General features: G+C 42.7%; 1 protein-coding gene across 1 annotated transcript in view; it reads right to left on the bottom strand.

Moving 5' to 3' along the window:
- Nucleotides 1-3,137: 3,137 nt before the first annotated feature.
- Nucleotides 3,138-26,469, bottom strand: part of lcor (ligand dependent nuclear receptor corepressor) — a gene marked incomplete at both ends in the record, with an annotated part of 73,073 nt that continues 49,741 nt past the window's right edge. The window contains 4 exons of the mRNA XM_079159584.1: nucleotides 3,138-4,269; nucleotides 11,217-11,307; nucleotides 15,933-16,400; nucleotides 23,030-23,141. Coding sequence (XP_079015710.1) covers nucleotides 3,138-4,269; nucleotides 11,217-11,307; nucleotides 15,933-16,400; nucleotides 23,030-23,141 — 1,803 coding nt within the window. The remainder of the gene's footprint in view (nucleotides 4,270-11,216; nucleotides 11,308-15,932; nucleotides 16,401-23,029; nucleotides 23,142-26,469) is intronic.

The raw sequence follows: 26,469 nt of genomic DNA, 5'->3' as shown, positions 1-26,469 counted from the left end.
AAGTGCTGTTGGAGTTCATCCATGCAAACCTGTGCATTAAGTGCCAATTATACTATTTCTACACATATATTTGTATTAAGTGGCTTTTTTTTTTTTTTTTTAGAGGGAAGGGGCACATTGTACGCCACGTTTTTTTGTCAAACTGTATTCACAGCCGGCTAAGTGAGCAGCTACTACGCCTTTTATAAGAGTTCATAACGAGTGCTTTACTCAGATCAGTGCATTGTCCTTCGCTGGGTCAGACTCAACGCGCACAACAACCTTTTAGACACTTAGAAATGCTCAGCATTGTCAAAGTGTTGGACGCATTTCATGCATGACGACCCCCAGGACACATATAGTTGTCCCGGGGGTCCTTTTCTAGAGCTTTTTCCAATTGGCCGTGCATACCTGCCAATCAGGCCAAGGGAGCTACAAAGCTTAAAGTGGATAACCAATAACCGCAGAGGGCGAAATTAAGATTTTATGCAACAGGTAATAACTTGTTCTAATTCTAATTAGATTGTGTTTCATTCGTAATTTAGAATGAGTTTGAGATTGCTTTGAAATCGTCTCAACATAATGATTAATAATATTCATAATATTCAATTAACTCGATCCCAAAATTCAGCCCAAGAAAGTGGTGCATGCCATTAAAAAAAAATAATAATAATCCAAGAAAATAACAAACAAATAAAATAAATAAAATATACAATACATTTCATAAAGGAGTGAATCATCATTTCATCTGAACAGAGAGGTACAATTCTCACAGGCTGGGTGAGCACCAGGCAGTGTTGGGAGCGAAGAGCAACATTTACCACAGAGCACAAAAACATGACAACCAAAAAGCTTTTGACGTCTCCTTCAGTCTTTTCCTCATGGAAAATACCAAAAGAGCCTTTTTTTTTTCTTTCCACCTGTGTCTTGAGAGGGATGTTCTTTCCCCGCCTGGTAAAACGGGACGATAGTTTCCTATTCCTGGTGCTTCAGTGGCGTAGGGAAGGGAAAACACAAGAGACGACACTACACAAAACTCAACTTGTTCAAGCCGTCGACCGTTTCTTTTTCACCTTTTTTCTTTTTTGTCCTTTTTTTCATTTTAAATCTTGGAGGTAATCGAGAGGAAAACAAAAGAGTTGTTTGGGTCCAAGCTGCAGCCTTTTTGAAAGTCTTCACACACTAAAGCTTTTATTTCTTCCATCTCTCTGCCCTCCTGATCGCTCTCTGCTCCGTGTCACCCAGCGAAGAGCTACACTACATGCATAACCGTCAAACCGTCTTTCTCTCTTGTGTTTTTGCTTACTTTTGAAAAGTGCCATTGTAGAAGTTTTAGCGCCATAAGTTTGAGTCCCAAACCCCAACGTCTTTCTGTCCTTTGTCATGATTCATTAGCATGTCTATCTACTATGGCTGCCATATTGACTCACATGGCCCCTCCCCTAGACAAAGAATTAGTGAGAGGCGTGTCTTGTCCTCCTGTCTGTCTACTATAGGTCCAACAGGAAATTACCATATTTAAAAACCCACATCATCCGTCTCAGTAACCCTGAGTTAAAAATGAGGAGAAAAGAAATCATCCAGAATTGGCTTTTAAATCATCGGTCATAATAATTTATAATATATTAAATCTGCTTTTCCCTCGCTTCTATTAACTACCCCTCCCCACTGCATATTGCCCTCCCACCATCCCCCAACCCCTCTATGAATGCACATTGTTGTAATAAACTGCCGTTAAAACTGTCTTTGAGGTTTGAGGGAGAATAATTTCTTTTAAAACTCTTCAGCTAAGCCGCTTAGTTTGATTTCTTTTTTTTTTTTTTTTTTAAAGGAAGAAGAAAAAACCCAGCAATGTGTTGTTGTTAGCTAAAACCCATTAGCGTAGGCTAGCTAAAGCCTTGTACAGGAGCTAGATAATCAACTGGATAGCAGCAGAGTTTCACATTCTGATCCTAAAAGGCCTTCATCCAGTAAAGATTTCCATGAAGGGGATGAGCTCACTTTGGTCACCGTTTTGGAGGGCAACCTGAAGACGAATTCAGCTTTACAGGATCAGCAGTGAGACACTGATGGAGGTCCATGAGGTAGCATTCCGCCTTAAAAACAGCTGATCCATAATCAGATTAAACCTAAACTTGTCTCTTGGCAAAAAAAAACAAAAAAAAGTGTTTTAGCTCTTTCATGGATCGGATTATGGATCAGCGTACGCAGGCGATGTGCACCTCTGACCCGTTACGAGGTTGCGACTGGGCTTCAGAGACAGACCATAATAAGTGCATGATGCAAGGGCAACAATGCCGAGGTAACCTGGTCTGTAAGCGCCAGACCCAAAGTGTAGTGCAAAAGAAAGCAAATCAAATGAAAGGATAAAAGACAGAGTAAAAGAAGTCGATTATAGAAGTCAGTAGTGTCCACGAAACTCACAAACATGCATCCCTGAATGACTTTGTGTGTCTTCTCTCATTCAAAACGGACGGGTCAATGTTGCCTTCGTCCACACAGAGATAAACTGAATTTCTTAAGGAGGAAAGAAAGGTTTGCAGTTAAAGCGTCATGGCTACCTGGCAATAAGAGAATGGGTTTTGATTCAGAACCCTGATGAGGAATACCAATGGTATGATTAAACCTTACAGTTGGCTTCAAATGTAATAGACAGTGCACTTACCAATTTTCAGCTAGTACTCGGTGAGAGAGGGGAGCAGTAAAGGGACTAATTTGTCAGTTTTTTTTTTTTTAAGGAGTTAATTTTCAATCTTCCCCTCATTTGTTTCCCCAAATTGGAATGGTCCAAAGCCAACACTGCATTTATAAGCAGCAATGGTTCAGTGTATCAAGTTCAGAAAAGAGGGGGGATTGGGTTTTTGGGGCTGGGGATTATCAGCATGCTTATGGAAATTTCATTAATTGTCATTTAACGAATGTCTTTAGCTGCATTTGTCAAGCCCCTGGATATAAAAGCTAAACAAATGCTTAAACAGCATCGCTTGTTAAAAACCATCCGTTTAGTTGTTTATCTCCAGTTTGTTTTAAGAATCCTCCTCATGTTATCCCTGCGTTTGTGCTCACCCAGATACTGCAAAGTAAATTGGCACAAATAAAGCCCCATCCGTTTTCAAATGACTTAAGTCATTTGACTGAGGTTTACATGTGTAAGTCGTTTAGTCGATTGGTTTGAAATTGTCATCAATCTCTTCTTTTACATTGTCCTTGAGCTCAGCAGCCGCCAGTGGCGGGCCGTCGTCTCCTGGGGTTCCGGTGGGCGTGTTCTCTGACTCTGCAAGAGGAAAATCCTGGCCTCCTGCTTCCATCTTCATCATCAGCTTGAGCTTCTTCTTTGGGGGGTTCTTCAGGGTTCCCAGGCGCTCCTTGACCTTGTACTCCAGGGTGCTGTGCGGGATCCCGTACATGTTCTGAGCCTTGGACACGCTCATCTTCCCGCTCATCACCACCGTTATGGCCTCCTCCAGGATGTCGGTGTTGTACTGGCGGTAGCGGCCCCGCTTCTTCCTCGGCTGCTTGGAGTTCGGGTCCCCTTCCGCGTCGGAGGTGGAGTACGCCGGCCCGGAACTGGAGTGGTCCAAGTCAGAGCTCCAGTAGTCAGCTGCCCCATCCAGCAGGCTTCCAAGGCTTCCTCCACGGCGGTTCTGCTTGGGCAGGATGGCTCTCAGCTTCCGGTTAAGGATGTTCTCCCCGTGGCCACCACCCCCGACCCCCATGGGGCCATAGCCGTACAGCTCAGAAGCATGGTCCCAGGAGAGATCCATGCCCCGAACTTGGGGGATCTTTAGGTCGACAGGTGGTGAGTGACCCTGGTCCCTCTTGCCCTCATTGTGGTGGTGTTGGGCCTTAGAGACCTGATTGTGGTGGTGATGGTGGAGGGAACTTTTGAAGGAGAAGGCTCCGTGGTGGTTGTGGTGATTCTCCAGGAATGTAGGCAGGTCTTTGAGGTCACTGAGGGCCCCGCTCAGAGCTCCACTGGCCTGCTTTAGCTTCATCAGGCTCTCGAGGTGGGCCTTGCTTCCCCAGAAAGCGGAAGAGCCCTTCTGGCCAAGCAAGGCGTAGGACTGCACGTGATTGAGCAAGCCGGCTGACTCTAGATTAGCCAATGAAAGAGCAGCAGGCTGGCTCAGGAGGCGATGCTTCTGGCTAAGGAGCTCTTCCTTGATACGCAGCGAGCGGGCCAACGGCGGCTTGAAGGAGTTGGAGTTGACGTAGTTCTCCCCCAGTCCGTCCTGCAACAGGCCATCTTCGTCCACCTCTGGCAGGGTATGTTCCACTTTGATAGAATGTCTGAATGGAGGAAAAAAAGGACAATTTAAAACCGATTGTTGAGACCAAGGTTTGATGCATATCGCATTTTGTAATTTAAGATTATAATCTTTAATGTGTAGCTAGGAATTAATTTATTCATCGTTTGACTTACATTTGAGGAACGCAACAGCAGTGTCTTTTGCCAGAAACAACATTTTAAGATAAACCACAGAGCTCACTGTCAACAGCCTTTATTATCTACTTGTGACTATTTTTGTTCCTCGATAAAACATATTTAGAAGTGAGGTCTGTAGATAGTTTCTGGAAAGATGTGTTAAATGTAATTTGTCAATGTTTTACAAATACATTTTTCTCTATTTTCCTTGTTTCAGAGTGGTGGCAGGAATCTCAAATCAACTATTTGCATAAATACCACTCAGGGTAAATGGGGAAAGTACAGTATTTTGTGACTTGCTTGAATTTTTTTTACCATTTATCCAGTAAATACATAAAGCTGTAAGTGCCCGCGTAGGCCTGCTTGGTAAAACCTAACAAATCTAAGACATGTCTTACACATCAGTCTTTCCCTTTATGCATGCAGAATATTAGTTCTAGTTACAATCCGTCGTTATTTCTGACACTAGGCAACAGTAATGTGTGGTATGTGATAACCGTAATAACATAAAAACATGTCTTTAATTAACTTTAATAAAAACTCCAAACCAAGTTGTTAATCTGTGAAGAAATAGGAAGAAAATAAATTCTACTACACAAAATTCTACTTATTTTTCGGACTAATCTTTATTGTCGAAAGCTGGATAACAATCCCAAAATGAAACGTCACTTCCTGATTCAACCGTTCACGTCTGAACACGCGCAACCTTTGACAACATTGCTTCGCTTTTAAGGTCTGAGCTCTGGGTCTTAACTCGAAGAGTATTTACATTTTAAATTAAGTTTCTTGAATTGCCCCTTGTCGGATGAACCCACAGTGTGTATTCATGCCCACAGGCACTCGTCTACCAGCATCTCACGATTCAATGTTTCAAAAATGAAAAATCATCGCTGCTGCAGCCAATTTACCTACTGCTAAGTAACTATAGCAACAGAGGAAATGCTCTTTAAAAGAAATGCTCCCTTGGGTTCATAATAGCAGGAAATAGCCTGACAAGTCAGCGGATGGCACTGGGGAGGAGGAACTTGAGGGAAACACTGTGTCTCTCCATCGGAGACACAGTCTGGTAGCTACAGCGCGACTGGCTGTGCGATGTGGGGAGTCCTCAGCGGGAGCTTTCAGACCGATTACCACAGTGGGCGGTCTCCGGCTCGCTGAAGACAATACAGGGTTAACGAGAGGCTTCGGAGTCTACACTCCTAATAGAGCGTTCTGTTACAGTGAGCACACAGTCGTCGGGGGAGGCTGCGCCACACTCCGGATGGTGGATCTGAGGATTCAATGTGGAAATAGAATTTGTAGGAGAAAAAAAGGACGCAGAGAATTCACACAACCGAGGGGGGATCCCCGGTGAGATGGATTGAAAGATTGTATCAGAACCGGTGTATCCAAAACAACAGCGTGTGCCTTCTGAGGATCAAATGTCTTTTATTAAAGGAAGGTAGTTTTATCCTGCAGCCAAACTTCAATTTAGTTCGATTTTTATATTTTAAATCGTTTAATTTTTTGAGCCATCGGTGGACTTACTGAAAAACTGTTATTTTTTGTGGTTTGTAGCTCTGAAGAAGCTCTTGACCAACCTACTTATAATCAGAATTATAGGAATGGTTTTTTCAACGAAAAAAAATAAATATATATATATATATATCTAAATAAACAAAATAATGTACAAAAAGGACAGTGGTCAAAAAATAATTTAAATCAAATGCAATGTAACCTGTAATACACACACTAACCCGGTGTGTGTGTGACCTGTAATACACACACTAACCCGGTGTGTGTGACCTGTAATACACACACTAACTCGGTGTGTGTAACCTGTAATACACACACTAACCCGGTGTGTGTGTAACCTGTAATACACACACTAACCCGGTGTGTGTAACCTGTAATACACACACTAACCCGGTGTGTGTGTAACCTGTAATACACACACTAACCCGGTGTGTGTAACCTGTAATACACACACTAACCCGGTGTGTGTGTAACCTGTAATACACACACTAACCCGGTGTGTGTGTAACCTGTAATACACACACTAACCCGGTGTGTGTGTAACCTGTAATACACACACTAACCCGGTGTGTGTGTAACCTGTAATACACACACTAACCCGGTGTGTGTGTAACCTGTAATACACACACTAACCCGGTGTGTGTGTAACCTGTAATACACACACTAACCCGGTGTGTATAACCTGTAATACACACACTAACCCGGTGTAATACACACACTAACTCGGTGTGTGTAACCTGTAATACACACACTAACCCGGTGTGTGTAACCTGTAATACACACACTAACCCGGTGTGTGTAACCTGTAATACACACACTAACCCGGTGTGTGTGTAACCTGTAATACACACACTAACCCGGTGTGTGTGTAACCTGTAATACACACACTAACCCGGTGTGTGTGTAACCTGTAATACACACACTAACCCGGTGTGTGTAACCTGTAATACACACACTAACCCGGTGTGTGTGTAACCTGTAATACACACACTAACCCGGTGTGTGTGTAACCTGTAATACACACACTAACCCGGTGTGTGTAACCTGTAATACACACACTAACCCGGTGTGTGTGTAACCTGTAATACACACACTAACCCGGTGTGTGTGACCTGTAATACACACACTAACTCGGTGTGTGTAACCTGTAATACACACACTAACCCGGTGTGTGTGTAACCTGTAATACACACACTAACCCGGTGTGTGTAACCTGTAATACACACACTAACCCGGTGTGTGTGTAACCTGTAATACACACACTAACCCGGTGTGTATAACCTGTAATACACACACTAACCCGGTGTAATACACACACTAACCCGGTGTGTGTGTAACCTGTAATACACACACTAACCCGGTGTGTATAACCTGTAATACACACACTAACCCGGTGTAATACACACACTAACTCGGTGTGTGTAACCTGTAATACACACACTAACCCGGTGTGTGTAACCTGTAATACACACACTAACCCGGTGTGTGTAACCTGTAATACACACACTAACCCGGTGTGTGTGTAACCTGTAATACACACACTAACCCGGTGTGTGTGTAACCTGTAATACACACACTAACCCGGTGTGTGTGTAACCTGTAATACACACACTAACCCGGTGTGTGTGTAACCTGTAATACACACACTAACCCGGTGTGTGTGTAACCTGTAATACACACACTAACCCGGTGTGTGTGTAACCTGTAATACACACACTAACCCGGTGTGTGTAACCTGTAATACACACACTAACCCGGTGTGTGTAACCTGTAATACACACACTAACCCGGTGTGTGTGTAACCTGTAATTACACACACTAACTCGGTGTGTGTAACCTGTAATACACACACTAACCTGGTGTGTGTGTAACCTGTAATACACACACTAACCCGGTGTGTGTGTAACCTGTAATACACACACTAACCCGGTGTGTGTGTAACCTGTAATACACACACTAACCCGGTGTGTGTGTAACCTGTAACACACACACTAACCCGGTGTGTGTAACCTGTAATACACACACTAACCCGGTGTGTGTAACCTGTAATACACACACTAACCCGGTGTGTGTTTGTCTGACTAACAAAGATGAATTGATGTTAGTGGTAGTGGGACTACAGGCTCCGCCTCCTCTTGTAGTTAATATTACATGACCTGATCATTAGAGACTCCCGATGAGGCTCGGGGCCTCGGGGCCTCGGGGCTTGTGGGGCCTTAGGACCCTCAGGCGTCCCGTCCTGGGGGGCTTAATTTTGTGGAGAGTCAGCAGGCAAAATCCTGTTGTGTCAGAGTGAAAAACCGAAGTCTTGTGTGTCTGTACAAAAAGGGTTTGCCGAGCATAATGATCAATTAAAATGTTTTTTTTACATTTAACGTCTGGGAACATCGAATAATTGATGATGACATCACCCTGCTTGACTTGGTGATGCCAACCAGTAAAATATCGCAATCTTTTTACGAATTTTTCACTCGCACAAAACCTCCTTTACTGACGCAGTATATTGAACGACTAACTGTTCTCAATTATCCTTCGCTGTAGATCTGTTGAAACTTGGATCCAAGTTTCATACGTTTGGCCGTCACTTCTATCAGCTAGTGCAGTTAGTAACCTGTTTACTGAGGAAAATGAGCAGATCATTCCAGAAAGGCTTGATTGGTCAAGTATCTAAACACTTTTTGTGGGGGGTAAAATCAAAATTGACCACATACGAAATTATGGTAATAACCCTTCATTGGACAGGAATGTAGCAGGTCAAAGTCGTGGTCGTGGTCGGGACTCGTGTTAACCGTTACGTCGATGCAACACTTCTCCAATCACAGTTCGGAGAGCAACTGGAGGTGCATCCACTTCCACATGGTGGGCGCAGGTTTTCCATGCCCACAATCCGGCGTCAAGAGGAGGCCGCGCTGTGAATCGAACCTCCACTAATCCATCTTTGACCTTACGGATCAAAAGTATTCCTGGAAATGGCGGCCGCGATTAGCGTCGAGCGTTTATTCCCTCGTGATGCAAGAAGCGAGTGTGATGGCTACCGATTGAAACATGACTTCGAGGCAGAGTACACATTCATCAATAAATGATCGGGCCGGCAACGCTGAGGATTGTCAATAATTCCGCCAACACGGAGACGTAAAAATCAGAGCAATCAAAGCCTCCGAAATGTATTTGGAACATATTGCCATTTGAACTCTCACTTGAGGCCGGAGGGGTGGACGAGGGAGGGGTCTGCATTATAAACAGAAGCAGCTACAGCTCCTGCCGTGGGATTGACGGTAGCCGAAGTATCGATCGGCCGAGCGAAACCGATATATACGCGAGAGATGAAAGGTGGGAGGCGTCGGCAGAACTCGCTCGAGGATGACGACGGGGGAGATGGAAGCGTGCGCCCCCCAAAAATGTGGAGCAATCGAACGAGGGCAAGGCCCCTGAGCTGCAGAGCTTCACAGAGTCGATTCTCTTTGAGGCAACACCAACAAGTGGTTTCTAGCCTCTCTGCGACCTCTGAAACTTTATCTATGAACATATTACCAGAGGACACGATGAGAGGAATACGTTGCATTTTCCAGTATGAGCGGGGGGGGGGGAGAACAGAAAGCTTACAAATGAAGCGCATCGTCCTTCTGTTGGAGGTTTAACTCGAGCCCTGTGGTGCTGCTTCATGCTTCCTTTTTATGAAAATGTTTTACAATCTTACTGGAGCTTTTGTGTACTTTCTCCCGTTTTACTGCGTCTGATTTCAAGTCTCTTGCAAGCTGCTCTGTGGGTGTGCTGTAATGTGCTGCTCGCTGTCGGTGCCGCGATGCATTCAAGCGCTATAATGCTACATCGTCAGACTTCAGAGACTTGGAGGAAGTTAAAACTTTTTTTTTTTTATTTGATCCTGTTTAATTAGATTTTTTCCCCCTTTTTTCCATATTTGTATGCATCAGTATTTTACAACCTAAGAGCCAGTCACAGCTCTTTACCGGCACTTGAAAGCAGCACACACACACACACACACACACACACACACACACGCACACACACGCACACACACGCAGGGCTGACCCGGTGGAGGGGTTTCCCCTGCAGTGATAATTATGAGCTCAAACAGTGCGATATGCAATATTATTACCCTTTTCTGTTTTTTGAAAATTACCTAATCTATCTTGATTTTAGTGCTGTATAGAACATCTTTATTGTTTGGCTATAATTAGGTCTAAAGTTGCTTTTGACAGTTTTAAAACGTATTAAATACTTTTTTTTTGTTAAATGCAGAACACAGAAGGACGATTAGGCAGCTGAGAGACGCTTTGGTTGCATCGGGTTTCTATGATACGGTATATTCGCAGAGGAACGGGCAGGAGCGCAGTCCGTGGGGAACCGGTGGGTCGCCGGTTCAAGTCCCCGCACGGACCAAGTACAGCGGACTGGAGAGCTGCCAGGTCGCCTCCTTGGTACTTCCAAGGAGTTCAGTGAGGCGCTCCTAATACTTGGATGGGCTAAATGCAGATGCTTTATTTTAGCTGTGCTATGTTCAATGTGTTCCAATAAAAGTAGATTTACGTTTCACGAAGTCAAAATTTCGGCACAATGAAAAGTGTTTGATCTGAATGAAGGCTGAAGCACTGGAGGAAGGACCCACCGGTCTATGTTCTGTTGTTGTTGTTCAGCACTTGTATCCTGCTATTTAGGATGTGACGGTTGGTCTTTGTTGGTATTTGTCCTGCCTCTCCTCTATTGTGATTGGACAGCTGGGTAAAAAAAAAAAAGTGGCAATGACGAGCGCAGAGTTTTTACTCTCAGCAACTGGAACAAAAACACCAAAAACACACCGCGCTCAGCGCTGAATAGACGCTCAGCGCCAGTTGCAGTTATTGCGACAGCCCTACGCAGTGTACCCGGGTCTTGTTGCATACCAAGACATCTCAGATTAAGTTCACTAGCTCTACCGAGGGGCTCGGGAACCCTCTAGGTAGGGAGCCGTCTTTTGTTAAATCTGAATTATAGCTACATGGACATGCAGGGGATCTGCACATTCATCTGACAACTTGATCAAATCTGCCAGTGACGGTTGTCATCGTCACGTGAAATCAATCTTTTCTCAGTTTGATCTGAATCAGAATCAAGAGTGTCACATCATCCCCTCGGGCCGAATCTCCACGCTCCCGACGAGCGCCGCTCTTTTACTGAAAGCGCCGTGCAGAAGCACAAACAGCCGCGGTTGCTTTAACCTCTCCGCTTGTTGTTTTTAGGCGCGTGACTGCGGCGCTCGGCTGACATGAGGCCAGTTTGACTAATTCTGTTGGCTTACCCTTTGACCCCGGGCTCCGGGGAGAAGCCGGGGAAGGTTTTGTGGTTTCCTGCACTCTGGTTCTTCTTGGTGGAGAGGTCCAGGACGCCGTCTGAGGATAAACACACACACACAGGAGGAAAGATGTAACACGACGGAGCTCAAATCCTGTTCTAAACATCGCTGCTTTGAAGAGCCAAATCACAAACGCAATACTTCTGATTATGCATTTGAGCTGTAGACTGGAGGTTCATCATTTAGTATGCTTATTAATCTGTATGTCGTACGCTGCATTTCAGAGGAAGGCACTTTTTTTTTAGGATAATTTGTCTCATTTGGTGATTTGGCTTAAAGCAAAACCTCAAATCAAATCCATTTCTGTGAAATATTAAAGTGATTATTGAGTTTATTAAGAGTCTCTATGAGTTAGCCAACTTTAACAGCTATTCCTGCTGCTGTTCAGTGCAAAACAACCCAAAGAGCAGCAATTTTTATGCGCATTTTAAATTTTCTGATACAAATTTGACAAGGTGGAATGGGAAAAGGCTAATATTAATATACATCAATATAAAAAATAATACAACTTCTAATATCTGCAGAACCATAGCGGATGGGAACATGATTTTCTGGAACTTTGCGCTGAAAACGTGACTGCATGGTGTTAAAGGAGCAGTGTGTAGTGATGTGTGTAGTGATGTGTGTAGTGATGTGTGGAGACATGGTGGACTCCATGAAGAGGACCCGCTCTTTAGATATGAACGGCTCATTCTAACGAAAACACGGTTCTTATTTTGAGGCAATTATATACGAATGAAGACATAGTTATGAATATTTGATTCCATCTTCCTTTAATTGGCAGAGAAGCTACGGTTACATCAATCCAGTCACAAAGTGAATCTGTTAATTAACTTTAACAAAATGATTCACTGTTCTTTCTTTCTTCTTCTAGAAAGTACACATTGGAAAGCCGATGCTAGTAGATGTATTCCATATTTACATGACTTTATGAGTTAGCTTTTTATTCTTTTATCAGTGATCTTTAGACGATGTAACTTTCGGAAATGTTCTCATAAATATGACGATTCTTTAAAGAATACAGTCCATTTTATCATATTTCTTATAACATTCTATCCTCTGATAAAACCAGACACAGGTTACACTAATAACTGAATAATGATAATAATACTTATTCAATCAAGAGTTGATTAACCTGAGCAGTTCACTATATTGGCAACTCTTCTATAATAATAATAACTTAATAATGACTTTATTTTTATAGCACTTTTAAGTTTTTGAGTTTACAAAGTGCTTTAAGCTCCACAGTGAGGCCCAACAAAGCAAAACAAGACAAGAGATCAACTCTGATCAAACAGAACAAGAAATGAAACAATGAAGCCAAACGATATGACTCAGAAATCAAATCATTTAGTAAAATAAATAATTGTGTTTTGCATTAAAGTGACGACATCACTGTAAAAACGTGTTTTAAGAAGTGATTTAAAGCCTCGTCTCCTCAGGCGGGTGGTTCCAGAGCCGAGGGGTCCTGAAGGCAAAAGCACGGTCACCTTTAGGTTTCATACTCGACTTTGGAGCAGACAGAAGGGCCCCACCTGAGGATCTAAGGCCGTCTGCATTTCTTCTCTATAAGTTTTGGGGGCAGCACCCAGAGGTGCTTTAAAAGTGATCAGTGAGATGCTGGTTGATGAGAGAGAGAGAGGAGGAAGTCACAGTAGTCGAGTCTGGAGAAGATGAATGCATGAATGACTTTCACCAGGTCAGCGTGGGAACAAATTGAGGATCGGTTTGAATTTCGAGATGGTTCTTATTTGAAGGAAACAGGACTGCGCAACTTGTGTGATTTGTGGTTTGAAGCTTAAATCTGAATATACTGTATGCTAATTTAGTCTATTAATTAATTAATTAGCCAAGGGAGATAAAAGACAAAGGAAGGAACCAAACCAGAGGAGGAGCATATTTCTGATCATCGTGTGTGTTTATGTGAGTTATATATGAGGCGGAATGTTGTTGATCTGATTGCACACATAATGTTAACAGCGTCTGCAGCTGCTTATTTATGAAAAAACGACTGAATTAATGAATTCATTTTCTTACTTCTGTGCTTAGATGACCAAAAAGAAAAGAGAAACCTGAGATGTAATGTGCATATTCTGTGTGCTCCAGAACAGCTGGACTGCCTGTGACACTTTAGCAAGGAAGTCTGGGAAATATGGCGACATGTTGTGTGTGAAATCACACTTTATTTGTGAATATGTTTGTCGGGGAAATCGGGTCACCGCACACGTAGAAAATATACATCATCATTACATCATCAGCCTCATTTATATTCGACTCTGAATCTGATTGTGACATTATTTCCACGGACACCTCGGTTTACATCCTCCATGTCTTTCTGGACTTTTTCCTTCAGTACGAGAGAGCCGTTTCAAAACACTCCAGGTTTAGGATGTGCAGTCACCCTGTAAGATGGGTTATGGATGAAACACTAATGTATCTGATAGTTTTACCAACAAAAAACTAAAATCACAAAATGATTGCTTTTCTGAAAGCCCGACACTAAAAACAACAATACAGCACACACAGAACCGATAAACTCATCTCAGTAATCAATCTCTGTGTTATGCTGCTGTAATAACTAAAGTGCATGTGACCCTCTGACCCACACAACCCTATATGATATATACAGTATATGTAACACTATATATATATAAAAGCACAGGACTCGGGACTGCCGCGCTAATCTTCAGGCGCTTTTTTTGTTGTTTCATCGTACAAAATAGAAAACATGAGGAGGTGTTGAAATGGAAAAACACTGCAAAGCCCAGAGGGGACACAAATAGATCAATCTGGTCATGTTAACGTTGGCATGTATGCACATCGATCACACACATGTGAAACGTTTATTAACTAGGAAACAAACCTCCTTGTGCGTTCGCAACATTTTTGCTCCAAAAATTCAAAAAAATGTACGACGTCTCAAGGGACAGCAGCCGTGATGAATTACACTAATGAGGTCCTCTTCTGAGCTAATGAACATGTAAATTGGCGTCTCCATCTTCGTTAGCACGCTTGTTTTTATATAAAAACGTTAGTGGTCGTAATGTGAACTCTCTATCTTACAGTATTGAAGAGTTATAGGACAAAACTGTTTCCTCATCGACATGCAGATTCACGCAGACAGGTTTCCTCAATTCTAACACCGTGAACTGAAGGTTCAGTCCCCCGAAATCATCCGGAACCTCGTGGACTGAAGCAGATCACTGTTTTCTTAAATAGACAGTGACAGGAAGACATGCAGCTCTCTGGAGTCATGTGATGTTGTCAATTATATCTCAATTCTATTGTCAGTGTTGTTGTTCTTTATGTTCATATATATACTTTTGGATATATATATATATATATATATATATATATATGTATATATATATATATATTTATATTGTACATAGTAGTTAAATGTTTATGCTTACCTCTGTTCTACTTTGTTGTCCTTGTTTTTATTTGTATATTCTTGTTCATGTACGTTGAGAGCAATGTAAAACCGGAGTCAAATTCCTTGTATGTGAACACATACACGACCAATAAAGCTGATTCTGATATTTGATGTCTTAAAAAAAAGACAAAAAATGTGCACGTCTCTCGAACACTTCATAAAATTCACTTCCTCCGTGTCGACGGACTGAACCATACGGTAAAAGTGCCTTTACACCAAAACTATGAGCGTAAAGAAGCTAAAGAAATGATTATAAATGATCAAATCGTTAATGTGAATGATTGGTGTAGCGTTACAAATTACATCTGTGTGATTTGTTAGTGCGCGCATGTATGTTTGATCCAGCTGTGATGATAATCTGAGTCAGAATTCATCTAAAAGGTGTTCATGTGTGTGAGAGACGGAGATAACGTGAGTAGACATGAGGTGGATGTACGTGCTTCAATCTTTTTTCTTTTTTTTTTTTTTAAATTAAGGAGGCTTACTGTAAGCAGATTCCAAAAAGCTGGTATTAAAAAGAGGGTCACACTGCGGTTGAGGGTTAAAACAGCGAGCGGTTCAGCGCTCCAACCCTGCAGCCTTGTGCGGTGGACGAAATGTCCGACCCCCTGCCGGTTATGTTTGATTAAACGTAGATTGAGCCCACAGCTACATTTCAGAGCTCAGCGCTGCAAAGGCTCAATCCAAAAATAATGACGGCTTTTCAGTGATCTGTTCATGAGCCGAGTGTGAACGTGTTGAGTCTCCGTGTAGGAAGAGAATCTGTGAGTGCAGTCATCTGTCTGACATGAGTTAAATATCGGACGATAAAACGTGCTCCGTGGTCTCGACGTTGTTAACAAATGCTCGCTGTAAATGCAGAATATGCTCAAAAGCACCAGTAAACAAAAATTAAACATGACAATGTGAAATAGTTATTTAGCAAAATGCACAGATTAATTAATTACCAATAATAATAAAATGCTCCTGCATGGTCCTGATTAACCTGTGTGTGTGTGTGTGTGTGTGTGTGTGTGTGTGTGTGTGTGTGTGTGTGTGTGTGTGTAACTGTATTAATGGCATTGTGGGGACTATATATATACAGTCACATTGTGGGGACTGCCCTCAGGTGTTGGGTTAGATATATTTTTTGTTAGGGTAAGCCTCCAAAAAATGAATGGAAATCAACATGATGTCCTCATAAGTGACAAAAACCTGAATGTGTGTGTGTGTGTGGTTGTTCTCACCCTGCTGGCTGGGGTCCGGGTCGGCCTCGCTCTTTTTGACGGAGAGGTCCAGCGGGCCGTCCTGGTCGGTTATGAGGAGCTTGCTGAGGATGGGATTCTGTGCAGAGGCAGCGGCCGTACCTCCTCCGCCGTCACTGGCGCCCACGCCGTTGCTGCTCTGGGTGCAGGCGAGTGCTGAGGTGGCAGCAGCGGCGGAGTTTGGGCTGAAGCCAGGCCCCGGGGACAGGGAGGAGGAGGAGGCAGACGATTGAGGGGAGCTCGGCGCGGCCGGGGGCCCAGGCGGGGAGCACGGGGCCACGGCCAGAGACGCCGCTCTCGGCAGGCTTTGGTCCTTCATGGTGCCGTTGGGCAGGGGCGAGTCGTCCTGAGTAGTTTTTGAGGTATATTCGGCAGCGAACTGGCGGATCATTCGCTGCATGATCTCACGAGCCACTAGAGGAATGTGAGGTTCTGAGAAACTTGGGACGTCTGGAGAAAAAAAAAACACAGAGGGACAAACATGTCAGCAATCCCGTCCTCCAGGAATTCCCTCAGTCATTGGCCATGTTCATCATCTTATTTCATTCTGAAAATGTAATCCCGATGCTATGTTGAAATAATCCTAAAATCACTCAGAAGCACCACTTAATCCTGCCTATTGACCGCGGTGAGAGCACCATGATATCCGTGTGCAAAGCAGATTATACATGCATTACAGTCATTTAGCAGACGCTTTTATCCAAAGCGACAAATTCAGATTCTATCACATTTCTACACCGTAGGCACAGCTACGGGAGCAATTTGTGGGTTGGGTGTCTTGCTCAAGGACACATCGACATGTGAATAGCGGAGCCGGGTGATCGAACCGCCGATCCACTGATCCACTTAGCCACAGTCGCCCCCTCGTCTGCCACCCCTCCGCTGGAGCTTTCATAACTTCTCCCTACATTTCCCCAGGATTCTCTTTTGTTTCCACTCTTACTTTGAGCACTTTGTAACGACTAGAAATTGGCTGTCGGATCAATTTACGCCTGAAGGTTCAGCGGTGATTTGTTCTTGAACCATGGTGTTCGTTAGAATACACACATGAGGACGGACATCGTAGTTTTCATAACAATCCAGGATACAGTCGTGCTGAAAACACACTCGATCCATTAACTAAATTAATCACCAACCATTTTCATAATTTAGTTATTATTGATCAAACATAAATGACAAATACTCTCATGTTTCTAGCGTCTCACGTTTTAGCATGGCTTCTTCTTCTCTGTTTAATATCAGCGTAAATTCAGACTCTTTGTGTTTTGTCGTACAAAATGAGTAGTTTGACGACATTGCCTTGGGCTTCTGGGACATTGTAATGGCCATCTTAACAATTACCTGAAATGTATAAAGATTGAAATTATAATTGAAAGATTAATAGCTAATTGTAAGCTTACCCTACAGTAGTGCACCAGCAGTTTTTATTCTTTGCTACTGCAGTAAATTCCACACCCGTGGGTTAAGAGACGATTTTTGATGATTATTAGACTTAAAACTAGCTGTAAAGTACATTTCTACTACTGTATCAGGTAGTATTGTATCATATCACGTCGTACTGTAAAGCATTTATGGATGAGAATCGAATCCTGTTGAGAACCGGTTCCTACTTGTCCGATTCTTTGGAATTTCAGATTTTATCATTTATAAATGGCCTTTTGCCTCTTCCATTTGTAAAATATCAAGTACTCATTGCAGTGAAACATAAATAAAAGAACTATTTCAAAGTGCAACAAGTGCCAGAAGACAACCAAGAGTCTGAGAGAAAATACAGACGTCAAAACCAAACTTCCAAGGATCCCCCACTGCGACAAAACAAGCCCACGTCAAACACTCTTCACCAATATACATTGAGAAAAACAGCGGCAATGACAACACTCATTTGTTATTAATGCATTAATCTGGCATTGTCCCAGATAAATCATCTGCACTTATCTCTTCATAACCAGCAGCTATATTATTTGGATACGTTCATGCGTGCCAATGAGTCAAACCCTAAATCCTCCAAACAATACATTAGCCCAAAAAAAAAATCTAATCCTGAAAGCTATGCTGAAATAATCCCCAAAAGATCCCATATATTCTGCAGTGTATATAAACTGTACATACAGCACTTAATCCTCCCTATTGAGCGAGGTCAAGGCACCATAATGTCAGAGTACAGCAGGTGCATGCTGCTATTTTCAGCCACGCCTGACACATATGCTTTCCCAGCATGCTTCCTGTTTTTAAATCTGCACCATATCTCGAGTTATCCGAATTTATCGCCCAGTTTTCCTCAACTCCTCTGTAACGGTTGTGGGGATTTCATACTGTGTAGCTTGATTGCTGTTTCCATCACATTGTGCTCTCCAACTACAGGAGCGATGAAGTAAATGTGTGGAAAACAACTGGAAAACAACTGATTATCTAGAGTTCTTGTTTACTTGCACTTTCGACTCTGGAGGGCCAACAGCAGCCTGAGGCTCTGCTTAAGTGTGGGCTCAAGACTAAAGGTGACTTCTTAATGAAGAGCTGTGGCTGGCAGAGTCCGCTTCAACTTGTTAATTTACTATTTCTTATCCTTGTTGGCTTGTCTCCTATTTAATCCTCTAGTTTATCTCTAAACTCTTTTTCTTGTGTTAAACATGCAACTTTGTTTTGAAAAGTGATAACACCAGAATAATTTACTTTAAATAATAACTTTAAAACATAGTTATAATACCAGTATGTATTGCTGCAATATTGCATTCCTGAACATTATATTAAGCACTGTAAAAAATAAACAATATTATATCAATGTGATAGTGTTTTTACAGAAGATTAAAACTGCAATTGACAATGAACACCAACAAATTATGTTTTACAGAAATTTAGGCACATGTCACATTTCTACTGAACAACAATCTACTGAGCTTTGTAGAAGATAAAACCAGTTTTATTTCAAATGTGCCATGCAGTCAGCTGCAAAGACGTAAAAAGAGGTGGGGAAAAATATGAACGAACAAATATCACATTTAAACAAAACCTCAAATTCATGGGAATACGCAAGCTACCGAACCAACAAAGCTGTTTGTGTTTGAGCTCTGACGGCGCCTTTAAAGCTGTGCCGCAGACGGAGTACGGCGGTGTTGTTGCTATTTGTTGTTTGCGAGTGATTGTTTAATCCCTTGTTAGTGTTGTTTGACTTCTGTGCTCCACCTGAACATCGCACCGTGTAATCCCCGCCACTGAAATGATCTCGTCGACATGGCGATAAAAGAGCTTAAAACTGTTGACATGGCAAATAAAAGAGCTCTTGGACCCTAAGCCTTTTTTTAGGCCTCTTCTCGAAAATTGTAACCTATACTAAAGAGACTATAATTCTGTAACTACAAGGTCTATTTAAAAAATGTTGATGCTTGAATAACACTAGGAGTTGTGAGATTTGATGAGCTGAGTAAATATTGTGTATATGTTACTGGTTAATAGTAGCTGCAGACAGAACACAGCAAACAGGGAAAATTCCCAGGTTCGCCTGAAGAAAAAGCACTCTAATCTTTTTAATGAGGCCCTGGCTAGCCTAACAACATTCCCAATTCATAGCAATAACGGTGCAGGTGCCTCACAAAAAGATTTGGTGTAAATAAAGTGAAGCAAACCCCAGTTATAGAAGTTTATGTACTAAAAAACATGCCAAATTCTCATTTTCGAACCAGGATTTGCAGCTGTTCCATTGTACTTATATATACTATATAACTATATATTTCACTATATTTCACTTTGTTTATCACTCATATTGTACAATCTATCGTAACAGAGCTGTTTGGCATCATTTTGAGCCATTTTGACCTCTCAGGGGGTCATCATATCTCTCCTCCATGCATTTTCCTCGTCTGTCTGTGTGTATGGAGCCCTTGATAAGCCTATGGTGGGCGGATCTGAGCACGTGACTCCTCGTTTGAACCGGGTGGTTATTTCGAACACACCAGTGTGTTCCATGAAGTGATTGACAGAATTTTCAGCCACTAAAAAGCTAAAAATTCTCATGCTTCCTGATGCGTGATATGACCGGCGGGATGCAATGGCCGCATTTTGGAAGCATTTTCCGAGAACTTAGAAAATAGTAATAATTTCTTTTTTTTAAATTTCTTTAAGAAAAGTCCATTCTACGACCTTTTGGGCGTCGTTCGGGTCCAAGAGTTAACCTGTGTACTGACACGCTGTTGTGCTTTGTCAAAGGCCTGTTAAGTTAAATTAATCATATCCACTGTGTGGCCTTTTTTTGCCCACTATGCCTCAATCCAACGGGCCTTAAATCATAAAAAAACAAAACAGGAAGAGGGTTAGTTTGCTGGAAATGTGCCCAAATTATTAAGCTCCATTTCGACAGGTGTAGGATTCATGCTGCCACTTTGGGAATTCTCCCGGGGAAACCCCAGCGTGCAGTGAGTGTGTGTGTGTGTGCTGTGTTAACTAGGAAATGGCTCGTTGTGTAACACTACAGGTTTGTGCAAAGGTACACCAGAGGTCTCGCCTCGCTACAACAAAGCAGAGTGATGTTGGCAGCTGAATTTTTCATTTCTTTTTCAGAAACCTTTCCTTGAGTAGTTCAGGACTTCTGCCGTCCACCCTGAGAGAGGAAGTTTCCTGAGAGGCGATGTCATGTTTTGCCCCGTAGACACAGACACACTGAGCTGTTTGACTCGTACAAAAGAAAATGTTGTTCAGGTGACAACACACGTCTCCTGAAATTGACGTCGTCATACAACAAAACTGCATCGGGAATTATGTTTTTGGGGGGAAACGTATTCTGTTGTGGATTATGTTTGCTTTTTGATCTTTTTGTATCACTCCATAAATCAGAAAATACTGTCAGCAGCCATAAAGAAAACTCTTTCCTCCATGTTTTTAGTAATAAATGTAGTATAAATGAGTGAACAAACCTTCAGACTCTAGAGAGGAATGAAAGTGTAAAGTTTGGTGTATGTAAGAGCTACTGAAGTGGAGATTTCTGGATCAGAGTCTGAGAAAAAACATGTGTGTGTGTGTGTGTGTCCATCCCATCCCATCATGCCTCGGCCTGTGTGACCGTTTATCGGTCTATATATGGCAGCTCCACAGGCGGCTTTGCCTGCGTGAGTGAAGCCAGATTGATTTGAAGCCGAGCATTGATTGGACAGACATCTGCTTCCTCCCTCCCGGAAAGAAACGCACAACACAAGCTCAGCTCTCCTCTGTCACAAAGTAGCTCTCTGCCTCGGGACAGAACATGATACACTATACAGCGTGGAGGGGGAATATTATGGCAACTCAGCTAAATATTCTGACTTTGAAGGGGTGCTGATTTGAAACCTGCACCGAAGCTGACGGCGCGTGTTAATACAAGCACCAGATAAGAAAGTTAAAGCCCGTCATCGTCACTTTTGAATGTGAAAGCAGGACTCTAATTCATTTTAGGTAGTAGTTCACTCAGCAGTTTGGTCAACCAAGAAAAAAATCTAGTGCATTATGGGTAATGAACTATTACTTGTTAGTTTTCCCATCAATAAATAATCATAATAAACACCAGAAACATCTCTCTGTATAATGTAATGTAGTTCAATAGCGCCACAAACTACGTCCTCCAACATTATCAGGAAGTTTAATCAACACCTCTGAAACTAATTTAAATGTTTCTGGAAACGTCTCCTAAACATTCCTGAAGGGTTCGAGGTTGCTGGAAGTTTGCATCAACCAAGGTGCAGTTCTATATTTGGCCCTCAACATTAAGGCTGCAGTGACTATTAGATAGTCCTACAGTTCAGTCCAGTTCATTTTTTTTTATTGTCGGACTCAAAGTCCGTTAGAAAAACATGCATTCAAATAGAAACGTTGCTTGATAAGAGATCGTTAAACCAATGTTTCCACAGGAGTGACGGGTATCAGGTCGAGAACCAATGAGCCATCAGAGGGATTTCTACTTCAGGTTTAGAGCCTGTAAAGTGTGCACAAAACAACTCTCTTGCACTACACCACCTTGGTTTGAGTAATACCCGCATACATTGCCCCAGGTATTTTGTTTTTTCGCAAGCACATAGCAGATAAAAAGCTGGAAAGTTGAGGTCTCAACCATACTGGTGGTATAACTTCCACCCTCTCAAATTCAGCATTAGCTTCTCGGTAATCGGCTTTCTACGATGAAAAATAACCTTCTGCAGCGTTTCCCTCATTGTAACGGTGACATCGTTAGTACAGGTCGGAAAAGTGGGTCGGCCTCTCTGGCCCAGATCTTCCCCTGATTTCGGGTCTACCTGGAGGCAGAAATGTCTTTGTTCCAATTGTAAAACTTGGGAAAAACTTCCGTACGGTGTCCCTCAGGAACCGATCCGCGGTCCCCTTTCTATCCAAACTGTCACAATTATGCAGATGAGGCACCACTTCACACATCATTCTCCAACAGACTTGTGTCCTTCCTGATTAAGTACTGAAGTCCTCAACTAGTGCACGATGCATCGTGTGCACACACACACATTAAACACAACGTGAATCACAAGGAGAAGAGAAGCTTCCTCTTTCCATTCTCACCACTTTGATTTTATGAATCAAAAAGAAGACAAAACCATTTGACATCAATAGTGATTGGTTGTATTGGATATAAATAGGTGATTAAACATTTTTTTACATTTTTTAATATATTGGCCAATGTATCGCAACAGAAAGCCTTATTACCGCTGTGGTCACTTCCATAATTACATAATTGTTCCATTACTTTCCATCACAGAGCGCCTTCGGGGGATAAACATGTTCTAAAAAAAACAAAACATCTGTGAATCTGGTTTCAACTCCAAAATAGGATTGAAAATACTTAAATGCAATAAATGTCTTAAATATATAATACACTGGTATTATATTCCCTTTATAGAGAATCTCAGATTTTTGTGAAACTCCCTCGTATCGACTGATTTCCCCTGAGTTTGAACCAAATTGCCCGACTTGACTTGTATCAAACACACCTCTGGAAATTCTAAAATGTTCCAGATATTAATGACCAGAGGGAAGTGAAACTGAGTAATGAAATGACTGATGAGGTGTGTGTGTGTGTGTGTGTGTGTGTGTGTGTGTGTGTGTGTGTGCGTTACCTTTTCTGTGGAACACAGCATTGAGGAAGTCTTGGGCCTGTCTCTCCAGCCGGCAGATCCGAGACGGCTCCGACAGCACCTGGCTGCCTCCACCCTTCTCTGCGCCGCGCTCCTGCACAGACAAAAACACACCGAGACAAACGAGTGAGTAACAGACCTGCTGTGTCAAAAACTCGCCCCCGAGTTGTGATTTCACTGTGACTGTATAACCAGAGCTCAGCTCTGTGAGAAAACTGTGTTCGAGCTGCAGGTGAATGCAGACGTCTCCATCGTTTTGGCTTGAAGTTGGTTCTGTGTTTAGTTTTCTTTATTCTAACAGTGGAGAAAAGGTGAGTGTGGAGACACTCTGGTCTATTTATCTCGGTGAGAATGAGTTATTAGAATATATTTAGAAATGTTTGATATTTTATTTTTGCAATACGTACATTGATAATTGAACTCACAATTATTATTTTTGATTAACATGTCAATTCTATGTTTTTTGATCACTATTCTGACTATGATTTTGTCCGACCAACACTCTAAAAGTCACGCTTGAGAAGGTGAAACCAGCAAAGGCAAATAAATAATGGTAATTTAATGGTAATGTAATTTTCTTTTTCGATCGTCTAATCAATTAAATGATCCATTGTTTCAGCGCTACATAATTGTTTTGTGTTTTTAAATTTTCATACAAATTGATGTAATTTAACTGATCCTTCCCCCTTCGCCCCTTGACTGCAGACTGGCCAATCATAACGTAGCATCCGGTTCTGAATGCTACACTTAAAATAAAACATCCACTCGTTCCACAGACTCTCATGCATTGGTTTCAGATTTTCAGTTTTTTGTGGATTTTGGAGCTCGTTTCTCCACTAGATGTTCGTTCTGAATTCCTGGTCTGGTCTCTAGTCTCTAGCTCCTGTGAAGTCAGATTTGGGGACAGACAACTCGCATGCGAGATGTGATCAATGTGGTTATTAATAAACTCCACAACTGTGCAGAATCTAAAGTGTCATTAGAACAGGAGCCGGTCGGTAAGCGGTGGCAGAGCAGCTAACTTCTCTACTGAGGCGCCGTTGTTGGAGGTGGAGCTCTTCACGCTGACAGCCAATGAAACGGCTTCCTCCGGACATCCAAGGTCTCGAGCCTGACGCTCTGCCAATCACAGATTATTATAAGAAAAATAAAACATCCACTCGTTCAGCCTCTGAGTATGAAGGGATCAACACCACTGTTAGTGTGACGTCGTGTCTTTACGAGTTAGGAGTTCGAGTGTGTATTCGTCCGTTTGCCTCAATCGTAAAAGACAAAGCAGCGAACTGAGACGAGTGTGTTTTCAAGGACTTCACTATTCCATCCGTTCTTTATTTCAAACCCCCCCTTAGCTCTCTCTCTCTCTCTCTCTGCTGGCAGTTTGCATGGCTTCAGATCAATGAATCAATGATTCCTGCCCACTGAAGCTCCTCTGGCATTTCACAGACAAGCAGAGGGTAATAACTGTGAGGCGGAGGGAGCTTTCAAGCCCTAACAGATGAATAAAAGATTATATCGAGTGAGGGGAATACAATTAAGGCTGCTGCAAAAATGTTGCCTTATTATTCGGCCTGATTGTGATGAACGCGCTGTGTGAGTGGCGAGCATAATTATCGACCATGTCAGATGTCGGCGAGCGCTGCAGCACCGAGGATGTGTTGTTGTGCTTTACTAGCAGAGAGCGACAGAAACGGGGACAGAGAGAGAGAGAGATGGGGGTGGATGGAGGGGGTTGCCGGTGAGGTAAGGATGTTTTTAGGAGACAGATGGCCGACCTCCGAGGTCGGACTGGGGTCAAGTTGAAAAACAAGCAACCGCCTCGGGAAGGACGCCCCCTCCTAACTTCCTTCCCCTCCCCTCATTCACTTGTTCGGTCACATCCCAAAAATAAAAGGAGATGGAAAACGTGGACAAGAAGTCCTTAAAATGTTCTCTGAGCAATGGAGTTTCTTTTTCCACCGCAACTGAGCAAATGAAGACCGTGTAACGAGATCAAAAGCTCCAGAACAAGGGAGTAAGTGGAGCTTGAGTTGGGATTGTTTTGTTGACCTTAGTGAAGGAATCCCAGATTCAAAGCAGCAGATGAAGGTTTAGTTTCCAGTTAACTTTTGCACACGTTTTAAAGCAGATTTCTGCAAATTGAAACAGAAAAAGTATCCACTGTATACAGCATATGATACGATTAAAACAAGTGAACTAACAGTGTCTAAATGACTCTGATCTTTCATCACTGACGGAGATGTGACGTGCACCACTGGCCTACGTCTGGAATCACAGCCGGGACGTCGCTGTTACCCCCCCCTCCCCTCCCCCCCACAGTCCCGCTCTCTCTCTTCTTCATGGTGTGGAGTGATGCTTTGTCTACAGCAGGAGACACAGAAGCAGGTACCACGACGTAGTAGTCTGTCTAATAAACCTCTTTCTCTCTTATAACTCTTGAGAGGAGGCAGCGGCCTCTTTGCTGCTGTGGGAGTCTCATTAATTTACACCCATGACACCATCCTCCTCCTCCTCCTCATCCTCTTCCTCCTCTTCCTCCTCCTCCTCCTCCTCCTTCCACACACACACACACCTCCAAATCATTATGTCACTCTCCTTTCATAAGCTGAATTGGTGTCAAGACCATGATGGTGGAACAACGCAAATAACAAGTATGCAGGAGGAGGAGGAGGAGGAGGAGGAGGAGGAAGAGGAGGAGGAGGAGCTTCCAACAGAAAGCTCGGGAAAAGGCGGGCAGACAAAAACACTCAAAGTGTGGACAAAGGAAAGAAACTCCTACTAGACAGGAAGCAGAATCCATCTCTCCTCTGCAGAATATACACAGGAATTGGAAACACATTGATTCATGTTTTATATTGACCCCCCCCCCCCCCCCCCCTTAATCTCTCACTCATATAATGGTGGAAGTGCTGAAGATGACTTTCAGCTTTATTACATTTTGCACATAGCACATATTCTCTTTATATTTTATTCAAAGTCGCTATAATTTCTTATAGATGCTGATTATTTATTCATTGCAGGCCGTGGATGAATGTGCTGCACAGTTCATATTTTAAACCCGATGATTAATAATCATGAAGTAGTTTTAGAAGCTGAAACGTCCCGTTGGTTAGTTTCTGTAAAGCTTACATTAGAAATGTGCTTATTGGCTTTCTCGCTGAGAGGAAGATGAGAGAAACTATGGCTGGGAGTCAAATAGCTTAGCTTAGCATAAAGACTGGGAGCCCTGGGTCTGTCCGAAGGCCTCCGCCCAACAGTCGAGCTGCAGGTGTCATCACTTCATCATTTTACCCCATCAGGCATTTGCTTGATATTGTCATAATTAGCATATGAATCAGTGCAGAAAACGTGCTTTGTGTGGTCACAGTGACCTTCGACCTTTGACCGCTGAGTTCAGCCTTGTAGTCTCCGGTGGACGACTGGGC

This window comes from Pholis gunnellus (genome assembly GCF_910591455.1).
Source record: "Pholis gunnellus genome assembly, chromosome: 5".
In the NCBI taxonomy this organism is placed as follows: domain Eukaryota; kingdom Metazoa; phylum Chordata; class Actinopteri; order Perciformes; family Pholidae; genus Pholis; species Pholis gunnellus.
This window is presented reverse-complemented; position numbering and strand designations above follow the sequence as displayed.